General features: G+C 36.0%; 2 protein-coding genes across 2 annotated transcripts; one reads left to right on the forward strand and one right to left on the reverse strand.

The window, feature by feature from the left end:
* Positions 1-313: 313 nt before the first annotated feature.
* LOC102478359 (olfactory receptor 52B4) lies at positions 314-3,760 on the forward strand. Its single transcript, XM_006141123.2, has 2 exons — positions 314-1,225; positions 3,716-3,760. The coding sequence occupies exons 1-2, from the start codon at positions 314-316 to the stop codon at positions 3,758-3,760; spliced, it is 957 nt and encodes a 318-aa protein (XP_006141185.2).
* A 6,678-nt stretch (positions 3,761-10,438) lies between these two features.
* LOC102478796 (olfactory receptor 52B4) lies at positions 10,439-11,383 on the reverse strand. The gene has a single exon (XM_006141124.1). The coding sequence runs from the start codon at positions 11,381-11,383 to the stop codon at positions 10,439-10,441; it is 945 nt and encodes a 314-aa protein (XP_006141186.1).
* Between the last annotated feature and the right edge of the window lie 2,241 nt (positions 11,384-13,624).

Genomic DNA, 13,624 nt, shown 5'->3' on the forward strand with positions numbered 1-13,624 from the left:
AATTTTAAATGCATGCACAGTTTTTTAAAAAACTTGCATTTTCCATTAATGTTTTGAGGTGCCCCCACCTATTATTTTAGTTAGCTGCATAAATAGCTTTCTTAACTGTTAAGATTGTTATCTTTTAAAGAAACAGACAATGTTTTATTCATCTTGTCATCCTCTATAGTTCCTGGCACAACTATGAAAAAGAATCAGACAAGTGTCATAAACCTCCAGTGACATCTGAAAAAAAAAAAAAAAAACTTGAAGAAAATATAAGATTTTGACTTTTTTGTAAAAGAAGTTAGGTTCCAGGACATCTGCTTCAGGCATGCCTACCTTAAACCTCACTAGTGATAGCCACACCATCTTCCACTTGCTGGGCATCCCCGGCCTAGAAGACCAGCACATGTGGATTTCCATCCCCTTCTTCATTTCTTATGCCATTGCCCTGGTTGGGAACAGCCTGCTCATCTTCATCATCCTCACAAAGCGCAGCCTCCACGAGCCCATGTACCTCTTCCTCTGCATGCTGGCTGGGGCAGACGTTGTCCTTTCTACATCCACAGTTCCTCAGGCCCTGGCCATCTTCTGGTTCCATGCTGGGGAGATCTCCCTGGATCGCTGCATCACTCAGCTCTTCTTCATCCATTCCACTTTCATCTCTGAGTCTGGGATCCTGCTGGTGATGGCGTTTGACCGCTACATCGCCATTTGCTACCCACTGAGGTACACCACTATTCTTACAAATTCCCTGATTGGCAAAATTGGCTCAGCTATCTTCCTAAGAAGTTATGGTACAATTTTCCCCATAATATTTCTTCTGAAAAGACTTACATTTTGCAGAAATAACAATCTTCCACACACTGGTTGTGAGCACATTGGTTTAGCCAAATTTTCCTGTGATGACATCCGAGTAAATATCTGGTATGGTTTTTTTGTCTTGATGTCAACAGTGACTTTAGATGTTATTCTGATTTTTATTTCTTACATGCTTATTCTCCGTGCAGTCTTCCACATCCCTTCACAAGATGCTCGCCACAAAGCCCTCAATACTTGTGGTTCCCATGTCTGTGTCATCATCCTCTTCTATGGGCCTGGAATCTTCTCTGTCCTCACTGAGCGGTTTGGGCACCACATTGCCCCCCATATCCATGTCCTGTTGGCCAATATCTGCATCCTGGTTCCACCTATGCTAAATCCCATCATTTATGGAGTTAAGACCAAACAGATCCGGGACCAGGTGATTCACATCTTATTTCCAAAAGTAATATGACTCTGAGAATGAAAACCTACCTATATGTCTAGTCATACACAAGGCTAATTTTAGCAACCCTAGTATGTGTGGGACAGCAGAGACTCGATAAATATTTCAATGAGGTTATGATACAGAACAAGCCCACTAGGAAAGCTTTGGGGTACGCTTTTCAGAGTCTAATCAATAGCAGATTGATTTCTTTGTGTCTCAAAGAATTTTGTCATTGAGACGCTAAGAAATAAACCATGTCACCCTTTTAATTTATTCCTACTCCATAACCCTAGATAGGTATGAGGAAACTTCAAAATGTTTCTGTGATAATGGAATTAAAGTACACATTTATTTTGATGCCAAAAAATTGAAATCCATGCATAGTTTTTCATGAAACACACTTTCCATGACTTTCTGAAGACCTATCATATTTGGAAAAAAATGAGTGATAGGCAATTGCAGGAGTATGCTCTCCTGGCTTACTTTCTGCCTTATAGTGAAGTGGTTTTCATTTCCTCTTATCTATCCTGAGCATCGTTCAATGCATTCTTCCCTCTGTCTTCTCTATTTTTCTTTTCTAGGCTCATTTTTACTTGATTTTTTTTTTTATTTCTTCTATCAGAAGGAAAGAAAGGATGAAGGAAGGGGAAAACCTTTGGTACTCATATTCTCAGATAGTCTCTCTCCTCTCTCAATAAGACACGAGAAAGTTCTCCAAAAAAAAAAAAAAGGGACCAGCAGTTAGTGTAATAGCTGTGTCGCTGGACTCCTGCGTAGTCAACTGCGGTTCGCATCCCAGACCCAGTGGCTTAAAACTCACGCTGGGCGAGTGTGCGTGCGTGACCAAGATCCCGAGAGGAGTATGGAGAAGGGATTGTGGTGTGGACATCCCCCATGGGGGGTGATTTCTTGCTTTCTGTCTCTCTGTCTGTCTCTGTCTGTCTGGCGAGCGCACGCGCTCTATAGCAAAAACCTCTCCAAAAAAAAAAGACATCAGAAAGTATTGTGTATACATTTAAGAGTCACTGTCGCTCTCTTTATTTGTATTGATCTCACTCCAGTCTGACTTTTGTTCTATGCTATTGACACTACATGTTACAGGTACCTCCATACTGCTGAATTCAGTGGTCAATATTCAATTTACATCTTCCATGACACATCAACAGCATTTGATATAATCAAGCACTCTCTGATTACTAACTCCTCACTCATCCATCTTAGTTAATATAGTATAAACAAAATTGGTACGAAAACCACCCACATGGCTAACATAGTCCTGCTAATATTTTATAGCTTGCTACATACCTTTAGGTAAGTATATATTTTGAAATTGAATTATATTCTGCTTAGCTTTCGAGAATAAACTTTTCTCACTTAGTAAAGTAATGTGGACTTATTATGCCAAAAATATAGACCTCTGTAGGCATTTTTAATGCCTCTTCCTTGTATTCAGAACAAGAATGTGCCATGCATAATTGAGCCACTCTTTTAAAAGCAATCCTCACATTTCATTTTTATTATTTATTTAGTGGTCATTCTCAATTGAGAATTCTACATTCAGCATTCTACATATGTTGCTTTTCTGGTGTCTTTTATATCATCTGAAAGAACAGGCATGTAAATAAAGTAATTAAGATACATTTCCTTGCAAACTGTAAACTATGATATTATCACTTTAAATCATCTGGAAATGATGAAATACATGAATGAGTTACATTTATTACTTTTACAAGTAAAATGTACCTTCTTTTGTATTTGCCCTTTTATACATTTCTGAAATACATAAAATGATTTTTAACATAGATTAAAAAAATAAGTATTAAGTTTTAATCAAATTTTCACTGGCTATAAAATATGACAATTTGTGGAAGAGCCATAATCTATCCATCCATTTATTTTTTTCTTAATGTGGAGTATATTTCAAATTTTTTGGTTGTACAAGAAGATAGTGACTATAAAACATTTCCCCATTCCATTCCATTTGACCATTAGCATCAATTATACATGAGCTTTAAATATTATGTAGGCAAATTACAAGTCTTTTTCATTGTTTCCTTTGTGTTCCTCAGAAACATTTCAAATCAAACTGTGACATTTTAATTTTTTGCTTCTACTTAAATTGGTATTTCACTATTTAAGGTCAACATTTCAAAAATATGTATTGATACACAAATAAGAAATAGAAACATTATTCTAACAACTAAAAAGCACAATGATTAAACAAAATAGTTCATAATTACAAAATATTTTATAATTTCAACACATTTTCACATATTATGTACTCTAAGTATTTTTTGTCTTACATTTTTTATGTAATGTTATGTACATGTATTCATTTGGCATCAATAACATTACATAGTTAAGTTTAATAAACACAGAATTTACTATTATACAGGTACATTGTATTTTGTCAGCTACTGAATTCTTGCTCAATAATTTCTTCCTAGTAATAGAGAGTATAAATAAAATTTTCATGAATGTAAGTATTACCAAATATTTGTTATATTTCCGCCCTGTGGCACACTGTAAGAAAGATTCATATGTATGTTTGACTGAGTCCAGGTCAGTTGAATATGCAATAAGTTTTTCACATGCTTTTGTTTGTTCGAAATTTTATTTACTTATTTTTTTAATTGAGAAAAAATATATACATGTATCATGGAAAAGATGATGCTTTGAAATATGTATTCTTTGTGTAAAGATTTAATAGATCTCAGCACACATGCATTATATCACATACTCAATATTATTTGAGATAAGAACACTAAATCTCGTCCCTTAACAATTTTTTTTTCATTTTTTTATACATTCAATTACCTTTTTTAGCTTACAAAGTGAATATTTCACTATGTGAACATTTCTCCCTAGTCCAGTTGGTTAAACTATAAATAATGCATTGTTATTAACCATAGTCAGTCACCATGGTGAACAAAAGAACTCTTGAATCTATTTCTTTTACCTAACTGAAATTTTGTATTCTTTGACAATCTCCTCAAATCTACCACATTCTTAGCTCCTGGTAGCAATCATTTTACTCTCTACTTTCATGTGTCCATCATTTTTAGATTTCACTTAAGTGAGATCATGCAGTGTTATCTTTTTGTGCCTGGCTTCTTTCCCTTAACTTAATGTCCTCCGGATTCATCCATATCGTCATGAATGACAGGCTTTTCTTATTTTCGTGGCAAGTTAGTATTCCATTGTGTATATATATTACATTTTCTATATCCACTCATCCCTTAATGGACATTTAGGTTTATTCCATAACTCAGTTATTGTGAATAAAGCCACAATGAACATGGGAGTTCAAGACGAGATCTCTTCTACATAACTCATTTCATTTCCTTTAGTCATATACCCAGGATTGGGATTGTTGGATCATATGGAAGCTCTAGGTTTTGTTTATTTTAAAAGCTCTCATATCATTTTCCATAGTGGTTGTACTAATTAATATTCCCAAAAGGGTTCCTTTTTCTCTACATTCTTTCCAAAGCATCTTTCCTTTTCTTTTTGATAACAGTAAATCTAAAAGGTGTGAGGTGATAACTCATTGTGGTTTTTAATTTTTAATGAATATTGATTCTATATTTTACATGGCACAATGCAAGGTATTGATATATTTGAAATACATTAATTTGTTAAGACTGTCAGGAGAATTTTCAAAATGAAAGACAGAACAAAAATGACAATGGAAGGAAAATTACTTTAAGGCTAAATAACAAATTGATCATTTTACATACTTGTCACGTTTTGTAGTGAAAAATCAATATAATTGTAATTTACAATACTTGATGATTAATGATATCGAGCATTTTTTTCTATACCTGTTAGCTATTTGTATGTCTTCATATGACAAATGTGTGTTTAGGTCTATTTATTAAGTGGTTTCTCTCAATATTGAGATATTAAGTTCCTATATATTTTGAATATTAACCCCCATAATTGATTCGCAAATATGTTCTTTCATTTCATCAGCTGTCTTTTTACTCTTCTGGTTATTTCCCAGAGTGTGTAAAAACTTTGTACTTTGACATAATCATCTTTGTCTATTTCTGCTTTTGTTGTTTTTGCTTTGGGTTTGTATTCAAAAAATTATTTTTCTGACCAATGTCATAAAGCTTTTTCCCTAAGGTTCTAAGACTAGTTTTACAGATTCAGATCTTTTAAATCTTTAATCCATTTTGAGTTGATTTTTATCTAAAGATCTGAATTTATTCTTGTGCAAAAGGATATTCATTTTTCCCCCAGGCTCATTTATTGAAGGGTCTATTCCTTCCTTATTGTGTTTTCTTGACATTTTTGGTGAAAATCAGTTGACTGTAAATGCATGGGGTTATTTCTCAGCTCTCTCTTCTGTTCCACTAGAAGTATCTGTTTTTATCCTAATACCATGCTGTTTGGATTATAATAGCTTGGTAGTAGTATATTTTTAAGTCATATACTGTGATGCCTCTAGCTTCCTTCTTTTTCTCAAAATTGTCCTGGGACCAGCAGTTAGTGTAATGGCTATGTCGTTGGACTCCCACGTAGTCGACCGTGGTTCACACCACGTCCCAGACCCGTTGGCTTGAAACTCACGCCAGGTGCATGTGCGTGCGTGCCCAAGATCCCAAGAGGAGAATGGAGGAGAAGGGATTGCAGTGTGGCCATTCCCCCTGGGGGGGGATTTCCCGCTTTCTGTCTCTCTATCTCTCTCTGTCTGGCGAGTGCACATGTCCTATGGCAAAAACCTCTCTAAAAAAACAACAACAACAACAAGAAAATGAAAAAAAAAATTGTCCTAATTATTTGGTGGAGTTTTCTTGTGCTTCCATAGGAATTTTAACATTGTTTCATCTCTTGCTATGAAAAATAATATTGGAATTTTGTTTGTGATTTTATTGAGTTTCCAAGCCACTTTGAGTAGTATGGGCATTTTAGCACTATTAATTCTTCTAATCCAAATGATGAAAATTTGCATCTTCAATTTCTTTCATCAAGGTTGTAAAGTATCTAGTGAGCAGGTCTTTGACCTCCCTGGTTAAATATATTCCTAAGTAATTTGCCTACTTTTTGATGCTTTGGTGAATGGGAAAGTTTTCCTGATTTCTTTTTTTTTTTGGATATTTCATTCTTAGTGTATAAAAATGCTATGAATTTCAGTATTTTGATTCAGAATACTGAAACGTTTATTTGTTTATTAGTTTTTAACATGTTTTGTAAGGTGTATTGAATTTTTTTTATATGTGAAATCACGTCATCTTCCAACAAAGGCAATTTAACTTATTTCATTTCCATTTGGATGCCCTTCATTTTTTTTTTCTCTTGTCTAATCACTCTGGATAGAACTTCCAGCACCATGATGAATAGAAGTTGTAAGAATGGGCATCACTTCCTTCTTCTGGATTTTAGGGGAAAGTTTTCAGCATTTCACTGAGTATAAGTTGGATATATTCAGTAATCTCCCTTCTTTGTATGTACTCAAAGGAAACAAAATCAAAGAAATATCTAAACTCCCATGCTTGTTGAAGAATTATTCATAATAACCAAGACATGGAGACAATGTATATGTTCATCAATGAATTACTGGGTAAATTATGGTAGATATATACAATGGAATATTATTCAGTCACTAAAAATGACATTATTTCAGTCAAACAGTGGTACAGTGGTGACACAATGCATTGCAAGTTTGACCCATGTGGAAAGGTTCTGTGTTAATGTCTGAGGGCTTCTCTGAATATTGGGTATACACTTACTCATTATCCAGAGTTGTCTGAAGCTGGAATGGATTCCAATGCAAAGGATTCTTTTGGGTGTTTCTGGCTCTCTGTCTCTATCTCTGTCTCTTTGTCTCTCTCCCCCAATTGTTTTCCTCTATCTTCCTCTGTTTCTCACATTCTTGGAGGAAAGGAAAATAGACTTTTAAAAAAGGAAAATTCTAGAATATGTGAGAAAATACTGAATCTGAGGGGATTGTGTTAAGTGAAATAAGTTGGACAAAGAATTAAATATGATATATGCTCATTTATATTGTAATCTAAAATAGTCAAACTCTTGAAACAGAGTAAAACAAAGGGTATCAGAAAGTCATAATTGGGGGGACCAGCAGTTAGTGTAATGGCTATGTCACTGGACTCCCATGTAGTTGACCACGGTTTGTGTCCCGGATCTGGTGGCTTAAAACTCACGCTGGGCACATGTGCATGCATGCCCAAGATCCCAAGAGGAAAATGGAGAAGAAGGGATTGTGGAATGGCCATTCCCCTGGTGGGTGATTTCTTGCTTTCTGTCTCTCTGTCTCTCTCTGTCTGTCTGGCGAGCGCACGCGCCCTATAGCAAAAACCTCTTCAAAAAAAAAGTCAGAATTGGGGAAAGTAAGAAGTTGGTAAAAAGTTTCAGTTATAAAACATTCACAGTAGCTGAAACATGTAGTAAATCATCAACTGGATGAAGAAAATATGTCACATATACAGAATGGACTACTACTCTGTTATAAAAGAACCATATTCTATCAATTCATACAAAGTGGAGAAACCTAGAATATGTAATGCTAAGTGAAATTAAGCCAGGCTGTGACAGACAAATACTGTATGTCCTCACTTAACAAATACCAAATGTCAGCACTCTATGGCAGAAACTGAACAATTCAATGGCATAGAAATGAAAGTAATTTTTTTTTTTGGTAAGGTTTTTGCCATAGTGTGCATGCACTCACCAGAGAGAGAGAGAGACAGTGAAAGGGAAAGTGAGAAATCATTCCCCAGGGGATATAGCAATGCCCCAATCATTTTTTCTTCATTATCCTATTAGGATTTTAGGCATGCATGCACTCACATGCATGGTCCATTGGGACCAGGACTGAAACCACAGTTGGCCATGTAGGAGTCCTGCACATTAACTGCCACCCACCTGCTGGCCCCCAGAGAATAGTGTTCTTTAAAGAAACAAAATGTGAGGAAGTTATTTGAAAGTATGAATAATTCATATACAGAAGTAGGATCTAGAGGAAATTTAGAACTGAATACCATGGATATTATAGAAGCAAAAAGCATGATTATAGATTATCATAAGCATTCAATAGATGAGTTACACAGCAGACTTTAAAGAGAGAACACAATTGTGAACTAGAAGATAAATTGATAATTTTAACAGAAGCTAAAGCAAGAAAGATGGAAAATAATGGCCAAAGTAACAAATTAGTATAAGAAACAAAATTAACATTTTCAAAATATGGTATATAAATATATTCCAAAAAGAGAGAATATGAGACAAAAACAACGTTCAAGATAATGGCTGAAATTTTTCCAAAAGTGATTAAATGTATACACTGACAGTTAAGAATCTTAGAAAATCCCACAAAGAATACATGCAAAACCAAGTACACATGGATAAAACATAATGAACACTCTGAAATACCAAAAGAGACTAAAGAAAGTCTTAAAGTAGCCAGAAATAAAGGCACAATTCATTTGAAGGAACAAAAATAAGACTGTCAGAGAATTTTCAAAATAAAAGACAGCAAAGATCACAATGGGAAGAAAATTATTTTTAAGTTTTTTAAAAAATGTTTTACAACTAAAAATTCTACACACATGAAAATCTCTTTTTAAAAACAAGAAGGACCAACAGATGGTTGTAATGGGTACGTCTCTGGACTCCCACATAGTCAACCACAGTTCGAGTCCTGGACCTGGCAGCTTAAAACTCACACCGGGAAAATGTGTTTACATACCCAAAATCCCTAAAGGAGGATGGAGGAGATGGGATTGTGGTATGGCCATCCCCCCGAGGAGTGATAGCTCACTTTCCGTCTCTCTGTCTCTCTCTGCTCTCTGACAAGCACACAAAAATTTTTTGCAAACCTACACTAAAAGAATTTTAGTCAATGATGTTTGACTATAACTCTTTTTAAAATTTTTTTACCACTTATTCTTTTTTGTGTAAATCATGTCCACTGAATAAATGTTAGGTGATTCAGAATAAAGTTATTTCTAAAATTACCCATATCTTATGATTCATATTTATACACCATTATATAATTTTACCATATATGATGCAAGTATGGGTATAAAAGTATATTTTAATGAGTCATTTATCTTTATAATCTAGAATGTACTTCTCTCTTTTACATAGACATTTAGAGCATAGTTCCTTCACCAGATATCTAAACACGTATTATCATCTCTCACTGACCTAGTGTATTCCACATTATAGATGTTACATTTGCTCATTTTAGAAGTGTTACTATTTAGAAATCATTTCTAATATTTCAGCATTTCATTTAATAATTGCTAAATCCATTATTATGTGTGCTATTTTTTAGCAAGCACTAGACTATTGTTGGATATTTATAAAAGATTAATGGTATTAATAAAAATGTCATGAACATAAATAATAAGCTTTTGCTACATTTTGCCTTCTAAGAGAAATATAATATATACATTTATACTTCAATTTATGCTAAAATTATGAGACACAGATGATTTTTGTAATCATTCCTGTTAAAGACAAACCTTTAAATATACAGAGTACATTGGGTGAAATGGCAGAAGCAAAGGCCACAAGAAGAATAAAACAGCCATTCAAGACTTAAACGCATCAGGAAAAAACACTTCATCTACTATACAGAAATAACTAGTTTTCAGTCCATAGTATTTTTTTTTCTTTTTTTGGAGAGGTTTTTGCTATAGGGCACGTGTGCTCACCAGACAGACAGAGAGAGACAGAGAGACAGAAAGCGAGAAATCACTCCCCAGAGGGGATGGCCATGCTGCAATCCCTTCTCCTCCATTCTCCTCTCGGGATCTTGGGCACGCATGCACACGTGCCCGGCATGAGTTTAAGCCACCAGGTCGGGGACTCGAACCACGGTCGACTACGTGGGAGTCCAGCAACATAATCATTATGCTAACTGCTGGTCCCATCAGTCCATATTATTTCAACATTTAGTCAAGTTTATAGAGAGATAAGTGACTTAAAGATATATATTAATGTAGTCTCAGATCCACAAAACTAAGCACCAAAACACACTGACATCCAATGATTCGCGTTTTTTTTTTAATATGAATAAAATTAACCTGATATAGTTGCTCTAAAGATACCACTAGATGTGGTCACTTGACTAGTTGCTCAGTTGTATCTTCCCAATGACAATGCTAAACTTCTCTTCATACAAGGAAAAAGTTGTTACAGAGAAAAGTATAATGTCAGTTTTTATTATCACATTCATTTGTGCTTTGTACAGAACACATGAATCACCTGGTCCCGGATCTGTTTGGTCTTAACACCATAAATGATTGGATTCAGCACAGGTGCAGCCAGAATGTAGACACTGGCCAGGAGGACATGGATATGGGGTGCAATGTGCTGTCCAAACCTCTGAGTGAGGACTGAGAAGAAGCCAGGGGCATAGAAGAGGATGATGACACAGACATGGGAGCCACAAGTGTTGAGAGCTTTGTGGCGAGCATTTTGGGAAGACATGCGAAACACTGCACGGAGAATGAGTACATAAGAAAAAAATATTAGCACAACATCTATTACCATGGTTGACATAAGGACAAAAATACCATACCAGATGTTTACTCGGATGTCATCACAAGAAACACGGGCCAAGACAATGTGCTTACAAACAGTGTTTGGGAGGATGTTACTTTTGCAGAAAGTCAATCTTTTCAGAAGAAATATCACAGGAAAAATTGTACAATAACTTCTCAGGAAGATAGCCACACCAATTTTCCCAATAAGTGCATGTGTAAGAATAGATATATACCTCAGTGGGTAGCAAATAGCAATGTAGCGGTCAAATGCCATCACCAGTAAGATACCTGATTCATAAACAACAGTAGAAGAGAGAAAGAATACCTGAGTAATACAGAGATCAAGGGAGATCTCCCCAGCATGGAACCAGAAGATAGCCAAGGCCTGAGGTACTGTGGTCGTAGAGAGGACAATGTCTGCTCCAGCCAACATGCAGAGAAAGAGGTACATGGGCTCATGGAGGCTGCGTTTTGTGAGGATGATGAAGACAAGGAGGCTGTTCCCAAGCAGAGCAATGACGTAAGAAATAAAGAAAGGAATGGAAATCCATACATGCTGGTCCTCTAGGCCAGGGATTCCCAGCAAGTAGAAGACTGTGTGGCTAATATCAGTATGATTTAAGGCAGCCATGTTTGAAAAGACCACCTGGGATTCCACCATCTACATGCAGAGACAAAAAATACAGATTATACTCAAATATTTTCTTTGCTATCACTAGTGCCTGACAACATTCACTTTAGAAGATGACAATAGCTTTATTATAGAGTCAGTAAAGTCATGATGTGTTTTTTCCGTGCAAAAATGTGCACGACTTTTCAGACAACCCAATATAAAGATCAATATTTCATTGTTTGTTTTCTCAATGAGATATTAATCACAGAAACAAGATAAACATTTAAACAAGTAAAAAAATAAAATGATAAAGTTAATATTGTCCTTGTGCAAAATAAAGCGTATAGCGTGGGACCAGTAGATGGTGAAATGGCTATGTAGCTGGACTCCTATGTTATCGACCATGGTTCGACTACATTGGATTAAACTCATGCCGGGTGCATGTGTGTGTGCGTGCATGCCCAAGATTCCAAGAGGAGAATGGAGGAAAAGGGATTGTGGCATGGCCATACCCCCACTGGGGGGTGATTTCTCGCTTTCTGTCTCTCTGTCCCTCTCTGTCTTTCTGGTGAGCACATGCACCCTATAGAAAAACCTCTTCAAAAAAAATTTAAAACATAGCATAACACAGGGAAGATATAATATATTCTGTGAAGTTTTTGAGAATGAGTACACATCTGAAGTTACTCCCTGAAAGTAATGTAATACGCCAACAGGTAGAAGGGTGGCAAATAAAATCTTTCCACCGGAGGCCCAAGATTGGTCCTAAAGAGTTTAGGGAGTAAGGGTTGGTCCATAGGTGAATTTGTGTGTGTACTAGAATGATTGATTGCCTAATCCAGGGTCACTCTTAAAATCTCAGTGGGTAGCAAATAGCAATAACACGCAGGTTTTCACAGCTTTGATCCAGATGACTTCAGTATCCTAGAAAAATAATTTCAATCTTCCTGTTTTATATAGCTGAAAGAATTACTCTAATTCAAAGCATGTCTCATTGGTTGCATGACCCATCTCCCCATAAGTTACTTCTTTTCCCTTCTGACTCAAGGAGTCTAACATCAGAGCACCTGTGTCTTGAATAGGAGCATGTCTGATCACGCCAAAAATCCCCTTTGATTCTGAACTAATGATGGCTTGAGTGTCATCCTTTTGTGTTTGAAACTCTAAAATCTAGCACATGAAAAACATTGAAGTTTTCAAAGCATTTCTTAACAAAACAACTCAATGACAAATATTAGATGAGTATTACATATATTAGATGAATTCCTCTCTCTCTCTCTCTCTTTCGTTTGTTTGTTTTGCTGTAAGGTATTGCCTAAGAGACAGAGATGGGGGGAGGCACTGAGAATACACCCTCCCAGAAGGTGATGGCCATGTCCAATCCCTCCTCTTACATTCTCCTCTCAGGATTTTGGGCACACATGCATGTGCACCCAGCTATGCTCCAAACTGTCTGTCCAGGACTTGAACCATGCAGTTGGACATTGGGGATCCAGCCGCCCTAATCACTATAACATCAGCTGGCTTGAATGAGTCCCACTTAATGTCTGAATTACAGTAATCAGGATCTGGATCCAACACAGAAACTGTGAGAACTCAGGACTTATTGTCACTAAAAGTTAAAGGATGTCCTTAATCTCAGAGCCTCCCCATCATTTCCGCTATTAGAGCACTTTACCTTCTATTAGGACTCTGCATGTGTGACTCTGGTCCCAGGAATTTCCCTGAAATTGTATCCTACAGGAATAAAAATTCACTCACCTACTTCAAGTGGAGTTCAGGGATGTTCAGCTTAAATAAGATTAGTCCATGATAGAATCTCAAAGTGATGAAGACCAGGAAACTGAGACTTTATGCCTTTGCCTAAAGCCCTCAGGGATGTCTATTACTCTACGGACTGCAGACTTAGAGCTGTGCTTAAAACCACACCCTCTCTGGCCACATTTGGGTCACAGCATTACAGCCCTAACCCTACTCACACCACCATACTCTACAACACATCCAAGGATAAGGTGGCACGTGTGCTCTTTTCAAATACTAAGCTGTTCACACTACTGCACAAATATTCCTACCTCCAATTTAATGGGAATTAGCAAATATTGATTCCATTTGTCAGCACAAATATTTGAAAATTAATATAAAGTATTTATAAATAATGATTATGACAAAAGAATTTCTTCTCAATTTAGACATCTTGAAATTAAATATATATCAAATGTTAAATTCATTTAAACTTTGGAAATTGTAACCATAATGTTT

The sequence above is a fragment of the Tupaia chinensis genome, unplaced genomic scaffold, assembly GCF_000334495.1.
Source record: "Tupaia chinensis unplaced genomic scaffold, TupChi_1.0 Scaffold000047_1, whole genome shotgun sequence".
Taxonomy (NCBI): domain Eukaryota; kingdom Metazoa; phylum Chordata; class Mammalia; order Scandentia; family Tupaiidae; genus Tupaia; species Tupaia belangeri.